Below are 20,806 nucleotides of genomic sequence, written 5' to 3' on the forward strand. Positions count from 1 at the left end.
TTTTAACAATGCAGGGACTGACAATTCGCCACCCCATTGTCCACTGAATTATTTTGCTCTAAGTAATTATCGAAGGCGGGAAGATTATGTACTATTTTCAGCCTAATTTTATTGTTGGAGGGGGAGGGAGCCTCACAGCGATACCTTGTCTTGCCACGGGACTTTGACCAGGGACCCGAGCTTGCTTACCACTGCGTCACAGACCGTGACTGCGTCAGAGGGAAAAATAGATGTAAAGACTACACAACGAGACATTGAGTAGTAGTTTATTAATCATCAAACTGTTTATTTGCCTTAAGGGAATTAAGACACATGGGTATACACATGACCGACACGTCAAGAGTGCTTACAATAGCCTACTTAACATGTATAGATAAAATATGTAAATTAGGATAAAATTAACATTAAAAAACTTCGTAAAACCTTTCATAAATAAAAATGTCTGAACAGCAGGCATATAAAAATTAACTTTCATCCCATTGAAATTTGACTATTAGTGTTTAAAGCCGTGACACAGTGAGCAGTGCAGAAAGTGACCCTTCAGTGTTGCCTCACTGGCAGGGCTCTGCTTCACAGGACCTCTTCACCACGTAGGTGACGCCGAAACCTACACGAGAACACTTTGGCACGCCGTCTCCACCACCAACCCATTCACCTTCAGAGGGAATGTTCTGCAGGCATGCTAGGCTGTCCCGCCTTTCGTAGGAATGTTGTTCCTCCCCCCTCTCGCTCTCTAGCTGCAGCTGCACCACCACCTGCCGATTTTCTTGCTGCTGTACCACCACCTGCTGCTGCTGCTGATTTTCTTGCTGCTGTACCACCACCTGCTGCTGGTTGAGTTCCTCTGGCTGCAGGCAGGAAGGGTAGTAGTCCCTTCCGTTTCCCTTAGGCACAGGTGTGTCCACTCTCTTTTTAACTTTATTTCGGGGTAAAATTCTTTGGGGAGTCAGGAAGACGTGGTCACCCTCTAATCCCAGCTTTGGCACACACTTGGCCACGGTGGTCGGTGTGGGTGTGGGTGTGGGGGATCCCGCCCCACAGCCGAGTCAGAGGCACAACGTGGTCGTACAATGCACGCCGCAGCAGCAGCAGCAAAATTTTCAGCATCTTCATTTGGTGTTGCCTCCTGCAACCCCACACAGGATTAGCGTATACAAGTAATTCTAACACACAAATACTACAAGTGTTATCTTTCAAAACCGCTTGTAACCTGAAGGTGAATTCAGTAGGTCTCTGGCATTATTGAATTTAAGGTTACTGCAATGTTAAAGAATGCAATTTAAATTTTATGGAACAGCTTAACAAAAAAATTATCTTTGCGAAATTGTGTTGAAGCATGCAATATACAAGTTTCTTGGTAACGAGCAGTGAAAAGTTAGAGTATGCCACTGGCAGCAAGTTAGTTCAAGTTGTTAAATCTAGTCTCGATAGTCAAACTTAAAGAAACTTATGCATAAACTCTAGAAAATACTGACCTTTCCGTAATTAATAATATTTACATTGTAATAGTCAAATTAATAAAGGCTGTGTAATACTGTGAAAAAAAATCTTCCCAAATGCTTGTATACTCAATATAAAACACTGGCAGACGAGGTCAGCACCTACCTGACGGGGGCAGAGGAGGCCGAGGTCAACACTGCCATGACCCTCCCGCGGTCTGTCCCGGGAGAGAAGGAAACACATGGACTTTGCAATACACGGATATAACAGTGGCACAAAACTTTTAGAAGACTGCTTAGTACACTATTAGGCTCACACCGCTATGCCTAGAGCAGACTATGGCTACCGTTTGCATGCAGCTGTGTTTAATACTTTAGCTATATAAACAGAGCCAGGACTCGGTAAACATTTACGCATCAACTTACGGAACCTGTACATCTTTTGCCGGCTTTGTTTATATTTATTAAACAGTTTACGAGCATCTAAACTCGCCAAATATTGTTATAAACAGCTTCCCAGATTTTTAAACTCAAACTGTTTAATATATGTAAACAAAGCCGTCAAAGACCGAGAAAAGATGCACAGGTTCCTAAAATCTTGCGTTGATGACTGAGGATCCGGGACGCCCCATTCATTTACCAGGACGATTAGTCAATAGTCCCAGCGCCACAAACACCCTCCCCCCCCCCCACTCACCTCTTCTTGAGTGCCTGGACCCTGGGAATGATGCAAGACAGTTTCTGTCTTCTGAGAGTGTCCTTATTGTTTTCCTCAGTGCCACCGCTCCCACAGTGAGGCCTGGAGCACTGGGAGATCACCTCCTCGTGCTGCTGGGGAAATTAGATCAGTCAGCCTCCAGCTACCAGGAAAAATGAATCTTATACACAGGCCTATACACAGCGTTTCAACAAGTTCAAATTCTATATAACTAAAAAATCTAAACGAGAAGAATCTGAAAGAATACCGAATCACTCAAGTCACAAACTACAGAGCGAAGGTGGATGCCGACCTTGAGGTAGTTCTCGACATAAGGCTTGAGAGCGGGCAGCACCAGGAGGGCGTCGGCCGAGGGGCGCCGCTGGGGCTGGGTCCGCAGCATCACCTGCACCAGGTCTTGCACTAGGCTAGAGAACTTCCTGTACCATGACAAATGAAGCATTATTTCCCCCAAGCAATAACATTAGGATCAATAACGTTCATCGTTAGATTTAGTCAGAGAACCAGTGGTAAATAGTTCTATGAATAACAAAACGGACTAGTAGAGGACTTTATTCTCAAAGACTTGTATGAGGAGCATTTTTGCTTAGTTTGTCTTACAAGATTTGCCCACTTAACACCAATGAGAATACCGTCTTTTCATTTTTATATATAAAAAATAAAAAGTGGCGACAAAGTTTGGTTGTACAGAGTTTACTTTAGTTCTGGACAATGTTAAGGACGAAATTATACTTAATGGTTTGCAAGCCAGCTATCGTGGTGCCTTAACCTTCCAGAAGGTGGACCCAAGAACTATGCCAAGCCAAAATCTACATAATTGGTACTACCAAAGGCAAGGTGGCGAGGCAGGACTCACTGAGGCAAGGGTCGGTAGCTGCCTCTGAGGATCTTCATCACGAGGTCCTCAAAACAGTTAGATTCAAATGGGTGTCTGAGGGCGCCGAGCTCGTACAACACGCAGCCCACCGCCCACATGTCAGATTTTTGGTTATACGGCTGCCTGGAAAAATGCAACTTTATTAATAGAATCAAAACTTTTCAACGTGAACACACATCCCATACGTACCATATTTAATATTAAAATTTCTAAAGTTACGAGAATGTATGCCATCATTGTGAGGGGGGGGGGGGTGGGAAGAGGGGGGCCCAACGTGACACTAACTTCACTAATTCATTGTGTAAGGGGGACAACCAGCCAGTGTATGTAGGTGTTTAGGTTTATATCGAGGGCCCTATTCCTTCTCCCGCAAGGTAGAATTACCGACCCTCCCCAGGATGCAACCATAAAGCAAGCCAACTTCTGGGTACCCATTTACTGCTAGGTGAACAGGTGCATTATGTGATGGGAAATGCGCCCAACCAGTTCCGTCCAGGCCGGGATCCGCACCCAGAATTCCAGATTGTGAATCGAGAACGAACCCGACTGTACCACCCGTGATCACCGGCCGATTATGATATTATACCGTTAGGTTTAGCGTTAAGAATGTGCCGCTACATCACGCCCATCAGTGAACGAGGAACGATTAGGTACAAAGCGTCCAAATATTGTAATTAATGAACAATTAGTGGTGTGGGATGGAAAAGTGATCGAGGTGGTCATATATATATATACAATTTTTTTATAGAAATATGCTGCTATACATGAGAAAGATATTTAATGAGATTACGTTACTAATTCAGTGCACATATATTATGAACACAATATAAGTGCTGAATGTGGATCGCTACAAGAATTAAACTTTAAAATACCGAACAAAGTAATAAATAACTTGGGGAGGGGGGGGGGGGATTAGTCAACAGTATATACACGAATTTTTCAAAAATTTTTTTATACAACATTTCCATCAATTACCAGGACACTGAACCGTGTTGGGCGACTTGTCCACGCCTAACTGCTGGTACAGGGCGTATGTCACCAAGAGCGGTTACAGTAACGAGACTTCCGCTCCCCGTGTTTACATTCAATGCAGAGTGACGTCATGTGCAAGGTGGTTATCTATCCTCCAAACATTTATCCTTCCTATAGTTAAAAAAAAATTAGCTTTTGGTATACAAAATAACTAAAAAACAACCCAAATAAGAAATCTTAAGCCAAATATAAGGCGTGAGGCCAAATTTAGTACTCGTACTATACCAGGCCAAAGAAAGGTGTACTGCACTAGCTGCTTTTTTTGGGCATAAGATTTTCCTTTACATACAATATATAGTCGCTTTAAGTACTAACAATATCGAGGATAGGCTGGACAAGGCGAGGAATAACACGATATAAAGCTTGGCCATGACAGTACATACTGATATACCGTGTCATCAGTAGTCAATTATAACATGGGCAGTTACCAATAGTGGGAGGTTAGAGATCAGGGAAAGGGGGGAAGAGAAACATTTTGGGAAGAGGGAAAACTGAGAAAACGAAGCCTCACCGCTGGCATATCTCAGGAGAGAGATAGTAAGGTGTGCCCACGGCCGTCGTAGCCAGGTCTTGTCTGCCTCTCAGGAACCTCGCTATGCCGAAGTCCCCAACCTTCACCAAATTGCTCTTCGTCAGGAATATATTTTGCGTCTTTAAATCTGTAATGACCAGGAAAAATAATCACTATATAAAAATGTGTTATTAATGCAATTCAATTTCTTTATTATGTACCCCATACCCATCCCGTGGGCGGTGGTGTAAAGGATTACAGAGGCACATAATCGGTTCAGGAACTGAACCCTCTAGTTCGTTTAGCTAAGCAAATAAATCTTGACGCTAGTTACAAAATTATTAATGTTATATATACATGTACACATACTCATGCATACATGTACATACGTATACATATATACATACATTTAATCACCCACACAAACACACACATCAATAATCTCTTGTCACAAGTGATTCAACAAGAGGCTCAACAGTCACTATAAAAGGCACTTTACATCTATGATGAAGATAAAGCTGTTGGGTGGGTGTGGAGCAAGACTAGTAACTGTGCGACTTATTAATGCTATTGCCATTAAGATATTTGTATTTAAATTTTTTATCCGCGTTAAAACTAAGCCTAAGCCTTCAGCAGATGTAAGAGTGCAGTATTCGCATACAAGCGTAAACGTTAAACTTTGTATAAACTACAAGGTAGTTACAATAATTAAACTTTCAAGAATTTTAACAACGTATACAAAAATTAGTCAGATTTATAACCAATCAGGAGAAACTGAAGGATAATCCAAAACACTGAAAACAAAATGCACGAGAATTTTATAAGATGCATTCTGAAGCTTTGGAGAGAAACTAAACAAAAAATATTCTTATAATAAACTTTGGATAAGGTAAGGCTCGGTTAGATATTCAGGAAATTATTTAAGTTTATAGATTAGGTGCGGTATCCTAAGCCAAAAACCGGTTACCTAATAATCATAGCGGCTCACAATATTAATTTGACGTCCCAGTTTCAATTCACGAGTACGAGAATTTGGGTTGAGCTTTTTGAGCTGGGAGTTTTTTTTTTTTTTTTATATAGTTTAATGACGTTGAAACGCCCCCGAGAACGGGCTGGGCTGAATGCTTCCCCTTCCAGTAACTCATAGTAAGCCTCACTCACTAATTTTCCCTGGAACACTACTCATTCTGAATACTACAAATAATTGAGGGGATTTAAGTATCTAATATTGCGAATGTGGGAATATTTTTTTGTATAACACTCACGCCTCTCAACGAGGATACGAGTCCTCAGGAAGCGAGTACAGTGTGTAGTAATCTGGTTTAACTGGCTCTTCAGACTGGTTAGCCGCACAGGGCCCCGCCAGGCTTGGCAAAGCACAACATTTTACACAGAAAATAGCCGAAATTTTCCACAGTAACCGCTGCAATTATAAAAGGTCATAACCAAAAATTGAAATCAAGTTTAGGAAATGATTAGTCAGATCGTTCAGATCTGTGACGCGTGCGCTCGTCTGCACTTTATTTACGCATGCAGACCTCGCTTTCAAAAGATGTCTATTTCAGAAAACGTTCAATGTAGAGACCATTATTCCAGAGATAGGTCAACTCTCATACCAGGACCGGTTGAGGGCTTCAGGACGCTACAAACTAGATACGACAAATCAAGTAATTAAAAAAGCTAAGCATGTTGGAGCCTATTAATCCAGACCACTTCATTAAAACTAATGTAACACCGAGACAGCTGCTGGCTCCAGGCACAATTAGGATAGAAAACGAAATGATTTTTCCACTATCTAATATTAAATGAGTTTGCTCGAGATTCTATGACATGTTTGGGGCTGGCCTCGTTAAGCTTCGCAAGATTAATGGGGATTTTATCTGGAGTCATAGTTGGACTGGGGTTGTACTGGTGCCTCCCCCCCCCCAAACCCCTAGGGAGGAATGGCTCCATTGCCCCTCCTTCACTGTGGATGAAGTAAGTAAGTAATTATCAAAAGAAGGCACCAAACCGGGAAGGCTATGTAGCACCATCAAATACGCAAAATAATCAGAGGGCGCTAAATATCACCAAGGATGCCAATACGAGAACAAAAACGCATAAGGCGAACGATATCAAAAGTATCCGAGTCACCAAGAATTCTATCGAGGGACAGGTGACCGCGAGGGGCGGTCGGAAAGCAAGACACACGCTCGTCCTGGAAGTCAGGACATTCAAGAAGGACATGCACGACCGTAAGAGGGACAATGCAACTAGGACAATAAGGAGCAGGGCGGCGCTCCATCAAGTGACCATGGGTTAAGCGAGTATGGCCAATACGCAACCTCGCTAGAGCTGTTTCCCACCGCCGGTTACGGTGGAAGGAGGACGGCCACGAGGAAACACAACATTTAAGAGTACGTAGCTTGTTACCAGTAACAGACAACCAAGAAGCCTGCCAACCGGTAAGGACTGAGGAATGGATAACCGGGTAAAAGTCGGAATACGGAATGCCTTTACGAGAGATGGGACAAGAGCGGACAGCTTCCTTAGCGGCAGCATCCGCACGCTCATTTAAAGACACGCCAATATGGCTGGGAACCCAACAAAACTCAACCGACTTAAATTTACTGTGAACGAGAAACAGCCAATGCTGGATCTCGACAACTACCGGGTGAACTGGATTAAAGCACCCGAGAGCCATGAGGGCACTACGAGAGTCAACAACAACCACAAAGGAAGACTGACAACGAGAAAGCAGGAGACGAAGAGCATAGAGAATAGCATAAAGTTCCGCACTGTGGATGAAATTTGAGTCCATAGATTCGATAATTCTTAACACATGATAGTTGCATTCTAAGGGCAACCATTTGGTTACAATGGTAGAGTATAAGGAAAAATGTTAGTGATGGAGGGAGGGTGGGAGATGGAGGCGAGAGGCACTGGGAGGATCAGGTCTTTTGCGCACTATACTTGTCAGTGTCCTGGTCTCATGTAATGCCTCCTGTGTCCCCTTTTAAGGGTATTGGGATTACGGTTCCCTTTTCCCCCTCAGAAGTCGTTGATTTCCAGTCTAATGATAATTCTAGATAGCGGGTGACTACCTTGAGAGCCTCCTTCAGCCACCATAATATCTAGTCTGGTTCTATTTTGTTACGTTTAATTCCTCCAAATGATTCAACCAGTTCTCACACGAGGCTATTTAAAGCAGCGGCCGTCCTCCCCAGACGCATTCATCAATTTTAACATACTGTATTAAAAATTGGTTTGTTCTCATAAATTATTATACATGCAAATTCGATGTATAGTTAGACGTAGCTTAGGTTCGGTTAGGTGTTTAGGTTTTGTTGGCGATTATTTGTATTAGAAGAATGTGGGTGAAGCATTTACAGAATTTTGGTTCGAACAAAGGACCTGAGGGAAGCACTTGTTCCGGAAGTGTTCGGACGTCATCAGTTCCAAATCGTGTGTAAACCGCTTTTCATTCATAAACAGGGGGTTAGGCGGCTGGATTAACGAGCTTGGATCTTTGTATGCGAGAACGGGTCGAATGATTATTTAACCTCTCGTACAATGATTCAGTGTTGTGAACCGATGACTTAGACCACTGATAGGCCTCAAGAACAGAGACCAACATGTACAGACACCACAAAGCGTCCGACAGTGACAAGTTGGACGGTTACACACAATAGAACAGATTAGGAGCCAGGACACGTTACCCAACCTTTAGTAAACGCCCAATCATTAACAAATGCAGACCAAATGTCACTAGAGGCTTGGCGCTTTGTAACCATTTCATTCATTCCCTGATGATACGACACTACCCGAAGATTACCGGTGCAGGCAAGATTCCTTCATATATATGCCACAGGCTGGTTTGAAAATGAAAGCCATTCGGTTAATTTAAATTTCATGTCAACTTGTGCTGTGGTTAAGTGAGGCGAAGTTAAGTGCGCGCGTCTGGGAGTGAGAGAGGACCCACCTCTGTGTAGGATGTTGTTGACGTGAAGGTACTGGACGGCGAAAATGACCTGCACGAACCAGTTTAGAATTGAATGTTCGTCCAGCATCTCCCCCTTCCTCCTCGCCGCCTTCACACGCAGCGACAAGTCTCCTGAAGCACCAATGTGTCCTTCAGTTTGTGATTATAAACCAGTTTTCTGTTCATTAGTTCAAGCTAACTACATAAACAATTACTCTGTTGCAGGCGATGAGTCAACGTGACTGAAGTATGTTGACCAATCCACACACTAGAAAATGAAGGGACGACGACGTTTCGGTCCGTCCTGGACCATTCACAATCTACTTTAGAATGGTCCAGGACGGACCGAAACGTCGTTGTCCCTTTTCTAGTGTGTGGATTGGTCAACAATTACTCGGCTTATCACCGACATGTCTCACATTGGCTGTGTTATTGAAAATGAATACTCTCCTCTTCTGTATATTTCACAATCATTCCTACGTGTTTAGTCAGCTTACTCCACAATGAAGCAAAACCCACTTGTCCAGCATGATGAGCAGCAGCAGCCTACGTCACACCAATAAACAAACCCAAGTTTCATGTATGCAACTTTCTCTGCTACTCTTACAAGGACACACTTCAGTGCTACTAATACCATCCCTCACCTCCGTCTGCGTACTCCATGACAAGACACATGGTGGCCGGGCCCTCCAGCATGAAGTATTCCTTATAGCGGATGATACTGGAGTGTTTACACCGGGCCAGGATGGCCACCTCTGTCCAGGTCTTCTCCAGTTCGTCTCTAGACATGTCCTCCACCCGTACCTCTTTCACAACATACCTGTATGGGGGAGTTACACTGCCAACTGTGAAGTATTAAGGAGAGAGTGGTGGAAGACAGCTATCGTCTCCACACATGACTTGTACAATACACAACTGACGCCGTTACCCTCAATACATACAAACGTTTGGCCACCACTCAAGACCCACCTCCTACCGGAACATTTACTGGTGACCAGCCAGGCCTCGCCGAATGTTCCTCGTCCGATCCTCGACACCTTCCTGAACCTGGCAGCCATCACTGCTGCGCCCTGAAGGTCTTACACAAGTGGACTTTATTAGCTCGTGACAGTCTGATTTCAATGCTACAAATTAAAATTTAATAAAAAGTACAGAGCTCTAATTTTGATCATTCAATTCATAAGTTTTAAAAGATGTTCTCCATATATTATTGTACTTTTAGCCAATATTGGTCTAACGTACAAAAATGCACACAAAGACCACATTTTGAATTTATTTTTGTAGAGTAAAAGGCAACCAAATCTAAATTTTCCTAAGTCTATTTTAGCATAAAAGCACTAAACAGGGCCCAAGATGATTAGTTTCATGATTGCTTATTTTGGCCTAGGACAGGCGAGGTCATGTAATTACTGTTCCACTTTAAATACAAATATTTTTTTTTGGCATAACATTTTTTGTTTACGTCCGACTAATAGTTTTTATAAATACTATTAAGAATTTCACCCATCCTCCAAAAATTAATATAAATACTTTCACAAACGTGGGCCCTCGTTTCCTGCCGATTGTCCGCGAGATGTAATCAATTCCTATCACAGAGTCCGTCCATAGCACACTGCTCACGGGCTCACAAAAGGGATATACCCACACCAGTTGCACTTCAGTAGGCATGTTCCAAGATCATTTCGTCGACTAAACCGGTCCTGGAACACACTTAAGAGTAACCACGGAATCAGCAGGGTTTAGGGAATGGTTCCCAGGGGTGGTACCCAACTACTGGAACAGAGAAGCGCCCATGTCAATAACATGTCGCTGGATCCTAGCCTCGTACTACAGATGCAAATGACATTTAGAATTAGCACTTTTCTCCCGGTTTTTCTGTATCTAGTGAAGGTCAGCGTCTTCTACTGGTTAAAGCCTAGCTCTACCTTAGTAACTATCCCCGTCTTTGTTTTCTCCAATATTTTGTTTCATATACTAATTACTACAGTCTGATTCTATTGTCAACATAAACGAATAGATTCACCTGAGAATCCAGATTGGCTGATATTATATACTTGGCCTCCGGTTACTAGGGTTTCCAGGACAGATGTCTCCTATGCGTCCACCAGCATGAGAAAACACAGACTGAGGTCGCCAACGCGGCAACACTGCCCTGAATTTGAGAATGAACTCGCCGGGGTCGCTGACAATGGAACCCATTTGTGAGCCCTGAGTGAATCCCTCGTACAGAAAAAGCAGTTTAGGTCAGTAATCCAGCCCATTATAAAACAAAGTGCCGTCGAATTCACAATATATTAGTCCAATATTGATATATTAAAGTCAAAGTGAGTCAGTATTTGATTTACAGTTCACTTAAATATATTCGAAGCCGTAATTCGAGATGTGTATCAGTCACCTCCAGCTCTATACCGTCCCATTATCAAAATAAGCTTTCTATATTTCTATTCATAAAGAATTGTCTATATCCTATGCATTAAAACACAACGACAAATATTTAAAAAATAAGTCTTCATTATAAACACGAGAGATACGCAAGTTATCTTCAGCAAAACATCAAAATGCTCAGATCCAACACCATTAGATACTTAGCGTGAGCGTGTGCAACTTCTGGGAATAGAGCACGGAGGATTGGAACCTACGATCATTCATAACGCCAAGGATTGAAAATTCGATTGTGATACAAAGAGTCACATAGGGAATACAAATAAATCTCTGACATGATTAACTATACATAACAAGAAATAAATGCTGGGATATATATATATATATATATATATATATATATATATATATATATATATATATATATATATATATATATATATATATATATATATATATATATATATATATATATATATATATATATATATGTATATTTTTTGTGTTTAATTAACAAACTTAGGTAGACACAGCAATGTGCTGCTATCCTATTCTATATGAAAGATTACACAGTGTAGATCAAAAACTAGCTATAAGTTCATCCAATATTCTCATCTCACAGGATGGTTAGTCATACATGGAATCAGGGGAGAAAATACCAGCCTCAATACTGCCCGAAACGCTGCGCGTACTAGTGGCTTTACAAGACTGTAATTACCATTTTATGTATCCTCACATTCCCAATGTACCTTCTTGTATATGCATAAATAAATAAATAAATAAATAAATACAGAAACAAATCAACCCTGAATAAAAATCAGGTTAGAACATTAAGTGTAAGGGCCCCCCCACTAGCAAAATCTGGGTAAGCATAAGAATATCTTCCAATATTCCTGAGTGCATGAAGTAATTACGGAGATTAAAGTACCTCATACCATTTGGTCTGAAGTCACTTATAACAGGACAATCACAGATATATTATAATAGTTGACCTTATTGGTTTTCTTTGTTGACTCAACATCATTTTCTATGATTTCACACAGATCTTAGAAGGTGTGGTAAACTAAAGTGTTTTAAAACACACACACACACACAAACACACACGGGCCGGTGGCTGAGTGGACAGCACACTGCTACACGTAATACTGTGGTCCAGGGTTCGATTCCCGTGCGGGCGAGAAACAATGAGCAGAGTTTCTTTTACCCTGATGCCCCTGTTACCTTGCAGTAAATAGATACCTGGGAGTTAGAAAGCTGTTACGGTCTGCTTCTTGGGTGAGTGTGTGTGTGTGTGTGGGGAAAAAAATTGTTAGTAACAATTGGTTGACTGACAGTTGAGAGGCGGGCCGAAAGAGCAGAGCTCAACCCCCGCAAGCACAACTAGGTGAATACAACTAGGTGAATGCATACATATATACATACACTCACACACACACTTTTCTGGAGGCTATTCTGGAAATTGGAACATGCTGAAGGAGTGACAGGCAGACTTCCGACATGGATGATTTTTTTTAAATTGACAGACAGATGAGGGCGGTAATCAGAGACAAGGTATCTGACTGGAGGAGTGTCACTAGCGGAGTACCACAGGGTTCAGTTCTTGCACCAGTAATTTCATCTTCTACTAAACCATCTACCAGAAGGAATACAGAATTATATGAACATGTTTGCGGATGCCTGCTAAGACACTGGGGAAGACAGGAGGCGCAGATGATTGTAATGCCCTTCACATTGATCTAGATAAAACAAGTGCTTGGAGCGACAAGTGGCAAATGGAATTCAATGTGGATAAATGCCATGTTATGGAATGTGGAATCGGAGAAAATAGACTACACACAACTTACAAATTATGTGGAAAGGAATTACAGAAGTCCAATAAAGAAGGAGACTTGGGGGTGGTTTAGGATAGTAAACTGTCGCCAGAGGAACACATAAAGAACATTGTGAGAGGAGCGTATGCGTCGCTTTCCAACTTCAGACTTGATTTTAATTATATGGATGGTGAAATACTAAAGAAACTGTCCATGATTTTTGTGAGACCAAAATTGGAACATGCAGCAGTTGTATGGTGCCCAAATCTCAAGAAGCACTTACACTGGAAAAGGTGCAACGGTATGCTACAAAATGGCTTCCGGAACTGGAAAACAAGAGTTACGAGGAGAGACTACAGATATTAAACATTCCTAAACTAGAAGATAGAAGAAAAAGGGGTGATATAATCACCACATACAAAATTTTAACAGGAATCTACTAAATTGACCATAAGGAATTCCTGAAACCATCAACTTCACGAACAAGAGGACACGGTTTAGAGCTAATGAAACAGAGGTGCCGAAAAACATTAGAAAGTTTTCTTTTGCAAACAGAGTGGTAGACGGTTGGAACAAGCTAAGTGAGAAGGTGGTGGAGGCCACAACCGTCAGTAGTTTCAAAGCGTTATACGACAAAGAGTACTGGGAAGACGGGACACTACAAGTTTAGCTCTCATTCTGTAACTACACTTAGGTAATTTAAGTTCTACCTCTTCGCGCTTACTAGTAAGAACGAAAAGGTAGAACAGCTTATTGATAGAGCTCGGGTGCATGGGGGAACTGTGCAAAATCCTGGTTTGTGTCTCGGAGAGGCTGCAGGATCCAAGTAAGGTCAGTAGAACTTCCGGTTGCAATTCTTTTAACCATGTCGTAGCTCAGTCGATTAAGGTAGCGTCTGGGATCCCCTCGGACGTAGGTTCGAACCCTCGTCACGGCCCTTGTGGATTTATTCATTTGTCATCTATCTCCGCGTGTGAAGCTGTCATCTGTTTCCAACACCGCCTGGTACTGAAAGCACGCTGTGTTTATCTCTCTTAACTATCAGTTCTCCTCCCTCCCTCCCTCCCTCCCTAACCGCCTCTCCCACCCAACTGGGAAGCCAAGCAGCTGTCAGAGAGGAATGAAGTGGTTTCCCGCACCCACGATAGAGCACTGAAACTACACACACCTGACTTGAGGTAGAGTGTAGTACCCGTGTGTGTGTGTGGAGCTCGGGTATTGAACCTCGCTTATTTGGGCCTGTTCCCTCGTCTGTGGCAGTGGTCATGTGGACGACAAACAGTGTTGTGGTGTTGCTGCTTCTCCTCTTCTCTCTCTGCGGTAGGTGTTGAAGCAGGTGTTTAACTGAGGTAGCAGGTGTTAAGAGGTGCTACAGTCAGGCGTTGCAGCTGTTGTGTTATATTCGTGTAAAATCAGTCGGATGTGTCTAAAAGTTTATTTAAACAAATAATAATTAGAGTGAATAATTTGATAGTAATACCGACAGAGACAAACAAATTAAATGTATTAAAAATGTAAAAAATCAGTTATTAAACATTCATTACAACAACAATAGCATTATCATCACCACTACCAACAATAAACGCAGCCACACACACACACACACACACACACACACACACACACACACACACACACACACACACACACACACACACACACACACACACACACACACACAGTATGTATGTGGAGTTTGCGGCCCCAGCATGGAGCCCGTACCTTATCAAGCACAAGGCGAAGCTTGAAAAAGTTCAGAGGTATGCCACTACGCTAGTCCCAGAACTAAGAGGCATGAGTTACGAGGAAAGGCTGCGGGAAATGCACCTCATGACACTGGAAGACAGAAGAGTAAGGGGAAACATGATCACTTCCTACAAAATTCTCAGAGGAATTGACAGGGTAGATAAAGATAAACTATTTAACACGGGAGGTACGCGAACAAGGGGACATAGGTGAAAACTAAGTACCCAAATGAGCCACAGAGACGTTAGAAAGAACTTTTCAGTGTCAGAGTAGTTAACAGGTGGAATGCATTAGGCAGTGATGTGGTGGAGGCTGACTCCATACACAGTTTCAAGTGTAGATATGATAGAGCCCAGTAGGCTCAGGAATCTGTACACCTGTTGATTGACAGTTGAGAGGCGGGACCAAAGAGCCAGAGCTCAACCCCCGCAAGCACAATTAGGTGAGTATACACACACACACACCCTCCAAAACACACCAGGACTTACAATGCAATCATCACCACGCCAACAATCATCACCACACCAACAATCATCACCACACCAACAATCATCACCACACCAACAATCATCACCACACCAACAATCATCACCACACCAGCAATCATCACCACACCAACAATCATCACCACACCAACAATCATCACCACACCAACAATCATCACCACGCCAACAATCATCACCACGCCAACAACCATCACCACACCAACAATCATCACCACACCAACAACCATCACCACACCAACAACCATCACCACACCAACAACCATCACCACACCAACAATCATCACCACACCAACAACCATCACCACACCAACAATCATCACCACGCCAACAACCATCACCACACCAACAATCATCACCACACCAACAACCATCACCACACCAACAATCATCACCACACCAACAATCATCACCACGCCAACAATCATCACCACACCAACAATCATCACCACACCAACAATCATCACCACGCCAACAATCATCACCACACCAACAATCATCACCACGCCAACAATCATCACCACACCAACAATCATCACCACACCAACAATCATCACCACGCCAACAATCATCACCACACCAACAATCATCACCACACCAACAATCATCACCACACCAACAATCATCACCACACCAACAATCATCACCACACCAACAACCATCACCACACCAACAATCATCACCACACCAACAATCATCACCACACCAACAACCATCACCACACCAACAATCATCACCACACCAACAATCATATCTGACGACTCAAATTCCCAAACCATACACCAGTACCTTCCATTCCCTCCCCCCCCCGCACCGGCCTGCATCCCTCCCAAACGGAATTAGTCCTCTGGTACACCCCATCGCCAGTTTTCTATAATATAAGACCCCATCCAATCAATTTCGAGCCCACCTACGGCGCCTATAACCCCGCTGCAGTTCGGGGCTGATACAACGTACGCAAACATTACCTCTAATTTCACCTCGGCCATTTCGATTAATGTAGAGAGAGGTGTAAAGGGTGTACCGTCACATACTGGCAATATCCGCAGGGTTTCTGTCCCTGTGAATTAGAAGCGAGGGCTGCCAGCAGTAATGGTAATATCTTGAAGCACTCATCGTGGCCAGCACGGGTGCTTCGGCTGTGTGTGTTATGGGGGCTGCTTCTCTCTTACCAGCCTCTGTTAGTTAGGCTGGGGATAGAGCAATGTTGTAAATGGTCATTTACAAGCTGCTGGTTGTAAATATTCGTGCTCTTACCTGCAGTTTATTTTCATTTGCATTGTTAGTATTGTTAATGTTATTGTTATTGTTATTATTATTATTATTACTAGCAGTACCCGGCCACGCGTTGCTGTGGCTCAGCAACCTTCCCTGTCTCCCAGTCCTCCCCACCATTTCCCCTCTTCACCCGTCCCCTCGTCCTCCCCACCATTCCCCACTTTAACATCCCCTCGTCCCACACCATCCCAAACTCCCCCGTCTCTTTGTCCTTCCCCACCATTACCCCCTCCCTTGTCCCCTCGTCCTCCCCACCATGCCTTCCCAAATGGTCTGATGTTCCCATCAGAAAATTGGGAACATGAAGTGATCTGATGTTCCCATCACTAAAATATAAGAAAAACAGTTAAAAAATGAAATGAAAATATGAAAAAATAACAAAATAAACTATACTCATGAAATGAACGGTATGGTAAACAACACAGCTCAATTCCAACGCAATTCACACAAAATAATTAAATAAAAATGAAAATAAATAAAAATCTATGAAAATTCAATTTATCAATGCAATCAGACACATTGAAATGGATTTGTAACATATTTAGTATAGCGTGTGTGTTGCTCTTACATGCAACAGATGGCGCTGTTTTTCAAGAAAAGCATAGTTTTACCTGTCACAGGTGTGGCATCTATACTTATACTTACGAAATGAACGGTATGGTAAACAACACAGCTCAGTTTCAACACAATGTCACACAAAATAACTCAATAAAAAATTAAAATAAATCGAAATCTACGAAAATAAAATTTATCAATGCAATCGGAAACATTGAAATGGAATTCGTGATACATTCAGTATAGCGTGCATGTTGCTCTTACGTAAAATAGATGGCGCTGTTTAAAAAAAAACCGCATGTTTTTACCTGTCACAGGGGTAGCATCTATATAGTAGGCATATAAAAACACGCGCCTATTCGAATGCAACGTTGTGTCAAAATTTCAAAGCAATCGGTAAAAAGATTTCGAAGATTTCCTCACATGAAAAACACATAGAACATGTTTTTTTTTTTTTACCGTCACAGACGTAACAGCTATATAATATGTATATAAAAACCCGCTCGGATGCGAATGGAACATTGTGTGAAAATTACTAAGCAAACGGTGAAGAACTTTCGGAGATTAGCGGTTATGCACAAACGAACATTTCCATTTTTATTTATATAGATATTATTATTATTATTATTATTATTATTATTATTATTATTATTATTTGTTGTTTTTGTTGGATTTACTAAAACATTTGATGGTGGTTATGTTATTTCTTTGGAAGTGTGTATTCACCTAGTTGTGTTTGCGGGGGTTGAGCTTTGCTCTCTCGGCCCGCCTCTCAACTGTCAATCAACTGTTTACTAACTACTTTTTTTTCCACACCACACACACACACACCCCGGGAAGCAGCCCGTGACAGCTGACTAACTGCCAGGTACCTATTTACTGCTAGGTAACAGGGGCATTCAGGGTAAAAGAAACTTTGTCCATTTGTTTCTGCCTGTTGCGGGAATCGAACCCGCGCCACAAAATTACGAGCCCTGCGCGCTATCCACTAGGCTACCAGGCCCCCTGGGAGAGAGTGTGTGTGTGTGTGTGTTGTGTCCGTTACTTCAAATTATTATATTCATTCTCATTCACAAGCATATTTCTCCACATGTGGCTATGCAGGTATTTGAGTTAGTGGTCAGGTGTGTATGCTGTGTTACCCAAACACCGTTTCTCTGCTTCAAATTAGCATACATACCTTTATACTTAGTTGCAATTCTTTTTACCATGTCGTAGCTCAGTCGATTAAGGCAGCGTCTGGGATCCTCTTGAACGTAGGTTCGAACCCTCGTCACGGCCCTTGTAGATTTGTTCATTAGTATACCATACCTGTTTCTTTCCTTATGTGTTCTACGTCTCCTCCTCCTGCTGTGTTCTCTCTCCCGTGCTTCCAAGTTCTCCCCTTGGTTTGTTCCTTGACCTCCTCGAGCGGGCTCCTCCTTGATGGCTCTGCCTGCATCAAGTAGACACGAGTTCGATTTCTCATTGTATTCCCTAGAGTTTCTCTCGTTTTTCTTTAGTAACGTTTTCGTTTCTCTCGTTTTCTTTAGTAACGTTTTCGTTTCTCTCGTTTTCTTTAGTAACGTTTTCGTTTCTCTCGTTTTCTTTAGTAACGTTTTCGTTTCTCTCGTTTTCTTTAGTAACGTTTTCGTTTCTCTCGTTTTCTTTAGTAACGTTTTCGTTTCTCTCGTTTTCTTTAGTAACGTTTTCGTTTCTCTCGTTTTTTTTTTTTTTTTAGATATATACAAGAGTTGTTACATTCTTGTACAGCCACTAGTACGCGTAGCGTTTCGGGCAAGTCCCTGGAATACGATCCCCGCCGCGAAGAATCGTTGTTACAACCAAGTACACATTTTACTGTTGAGTTAAACAGAGGCTACAGTTAAGGATTTGCGTCCGGTAAATCCTCCCCGGCCAGGATACGAACCCATGACAAAGCGCTCGCGGAACGCCAGGCGAGTGTCTTACCACTACACCACGGAGACTTTTCTTTAGTCTGTAGTATTGCCAGAGCCCTTCATCGATAAGATATCGAGGCTGTACGATGGAGGTCGAACCCAGATCTCGGAGGTGCTTGGGCACACGCACCCTCCCCCCCCCACGGGGCCGGTTATGGGGCTAAAGGTCCCTCCGCCACAATTGGTAGTCATCTAGGGGCCTGACTCACGATGCAGTTACGCAAGCATTTACGAACTTGTACATCTCTTTTCAATCTTTGGCAGCTTTGTTTACATTTATTAAACAGTTAATGAGCTCCGAAGCACCAGGAGGCTGTTTATAACAATACCAACAGTTGACTGGCAAGTTTTCATACTTGTAAACTGTTTAATAAATGTAACCAAAGCCGTCAAAGATTGAGGAAAGATGTACACGTTCGTAAGTACTTGCGTAACTGCTTCGTAAATCTTGCCCTAGCTCTCGCCGCCCCCCTCTGTCAATGCACATGTAGAAATATCACGTAATTGTGCTTTCGTCGTGTATTTCTTCATCCACTCTCTCTCTATACCCTTCTCTCTCTCTCTCTCTCTCTCTCTCTCTCTCTCTCTCTCTCTCTCTCTCTCTCTCTCTCTCTCTCTCTCTCTCTCTCTCTCTCTCTCTCTCTCTCTCTCTCTCTCTCTCTCTCTCTCTCTCTCTCTCTCTCTCTCTCTCTCTCTCTCTCTCTCTCTCTCTCTCTCTCCATCGTCGCCACGTACTGAGACCAGCACACAGGGAGGTGAGGCGGGGTGCGTGTACAGTGGGTCTTGTGCAACACAATGTGTTGTCTTCATGTTGTGTCTCGGTGGCAGGGCATCACCTCTTTACATCTCGCTGACACGAGGTGTGTCAAGAACGTTACAGTCTATTGCCTCTAGTAACTTTGGCCGCCATGTCTCCACTCCCATTCCCCTCAATTCTTTCCGTTGATTCTGCAGTGGTTGAAGAGTGTCCCTACGACTATCAACTTTGCTCGCAGCTGGTAGACTTTTATGTGGCCTCTTTATATGTGTATATACGGAGTATGTGTATGCATACGAATATACATATATGCATGTGCTCACATGCTTCTGTATGAGAATACAAATGATATAAAATGTAAGAAATACTCGAGAAATGATCATAATGATAAGATGCCGATTTCTACATTCGTAAGTAGTCTTGTCTTGTTCGTGTTACAGGAGATGGAGCGAGAGCGGAGGAGAGCCTTCCCTGCATCCCCAGGGACTTCGGCCACAGCTCCTTCGTGTGCGTGTGCAACGCCTCCTACTGCGACACCTTACCCCCGCCCGAGGCGCCTCCCGAGGGAGCGTTCCTCCTCTACAGCTCCGATATGACCGGTGACAGATTCCTGAAGAGCCAAGACTTCTTCAGCAGTGTTGGGGATGGTGAGGTCGTGTAGGTGTTGGGGGTGTAGGTGTTGGGGGTGTAGGTGTTGGTGGTGCTAGGTGTTGGGGGTGTAGGTGAACATTGATGAGAAGGAAATACATGAATTTTCAGTCCTATCCAAAACTTGCTGCCCCTGTGTCGACCTCAGTGCTCCACCTCCTACAGACGTGTCGGCGGAGACGGTGGAGTTGGTGGTGGACCCGACGGTGACCTACCAGACTGTTGTGGGGTGGGGCGGCGCCTTCACCGACGCAGCAGCTGCCAACATTCTCAGCCTCTCTCAGCCCGCACAGGACCTCCTCCTCGGGTACTGCCACATTATTTTATTCTCACTTTATTGAACTCTTCGGTTGGTTCAATGACGCAGCCTTCAGATATATGTGCAGCATCAGTGGAGGAGCTCATCTCCCAGTGATGTCACGATGCTGTAATGCTTAGAGAAGCGCTCCAGTTGTGTAAGTTGGTGGCGCCACCTGTGAGGCAGGTGGCGTGTGTACTCTGTACGGTAACATGGGTGTTTTGGTAAGGCAATCTCCATTTATTACTTCTTTTTCCCTCCCATGCCTCTCCCTCAACTCTCCTACTCTTCTCGTCCATCCTCTCTCTCCCACACTTCTTCATCTTCTCTTCTCTGCCATGTTACTTTTC

General features: G+C 43.1%; 2 protein-coding genes across 3 annotated transcripts in view; one reads left to right on the plus strand and one right to left on the minus strand.

The window, feature by feature from the left end:
• Positions 1–252: 252 nt before the first annotated feature.
• LOC123762667 (serine/threonine-protein kinase Nek3) lies at positions 253–10,719 on the minus strand. 2 transcript variants are annotated; one of them, XM_045749322.2, is made up of 10 exons: positions 10,562–10,719; positions 9,508–9,608; positions 9,183–9,358; positions 8,539–8,670; positions 4,578–4,725; positions 3,014–3,157; positions 2,450–2,576; positions 2,137–2,267; positions 1,606–1,657; positions 253–1,126 (listed from the first exon to the last, which is right to left on the minus strand). In XM_045749322.2, exons 2-10 carry the CDS (start codon positions 9,594–9,596, stop codon positions 968–970), a joined length of 1,158 nt encoding a protein of 385 aa, XP_045605278.2. In that variant the 5' UTR covers positions 9,597–9,608; positions 10,562–10,719; the 3' UTR covers positions 253–967. The 2 variants fall into 2 exon arrangements, with proteins under 2 accessions (XP_045605278.2, XP_045605279.2); XM_045749323.2 differs by having other exon boundaries at positions 9,508–9,616; positions 10,562–10,678.
• Positions 10,720–13,863: 3,144 nt separating this feature from the next.
• The window catches only part of LOC123762668 (lysosomal acid glucosylceramidase), a 16,471-nt gene continuing 9,528 nt past the window's right edge, over positions 13,864–20,806 (plus strand). The window contains exons 1-3 of the mRNA XM_045749325.2: positions 13,864–14,051; positions 19,951–20,157; positions 20,324–20,465. Of these exons, the coding sequence (XP_045605281.2) occupies positions 13,997–14,051; positions 19,951–20,157; positions 20,324–20,465 (404 nt within the window). The 5' untranslated portion in view covers positions 13,864–13,996. The remainder of the gene's footprint in view (positions 14,052–19,950; positions 20,158–20,323; positions 20,466–20,806) is intronic.

Source organism: Procambarus clarkii, chromosome 27, assembly GCF_040958095.1.
Source record: "Procambarus clarkii isolate CNS0578487 chromosome 27, FALCON_Pclarkii_2.0, whole genome shotgun sequence".
In the NCBI taxonomy this organism is placed as follows: domain Eukaryota; kingdom Metazoa; phylum Arthropoda; class Malacostraca; order Decapoda; family Cambaridae; genus Procambarus; species Procambarus clarkii.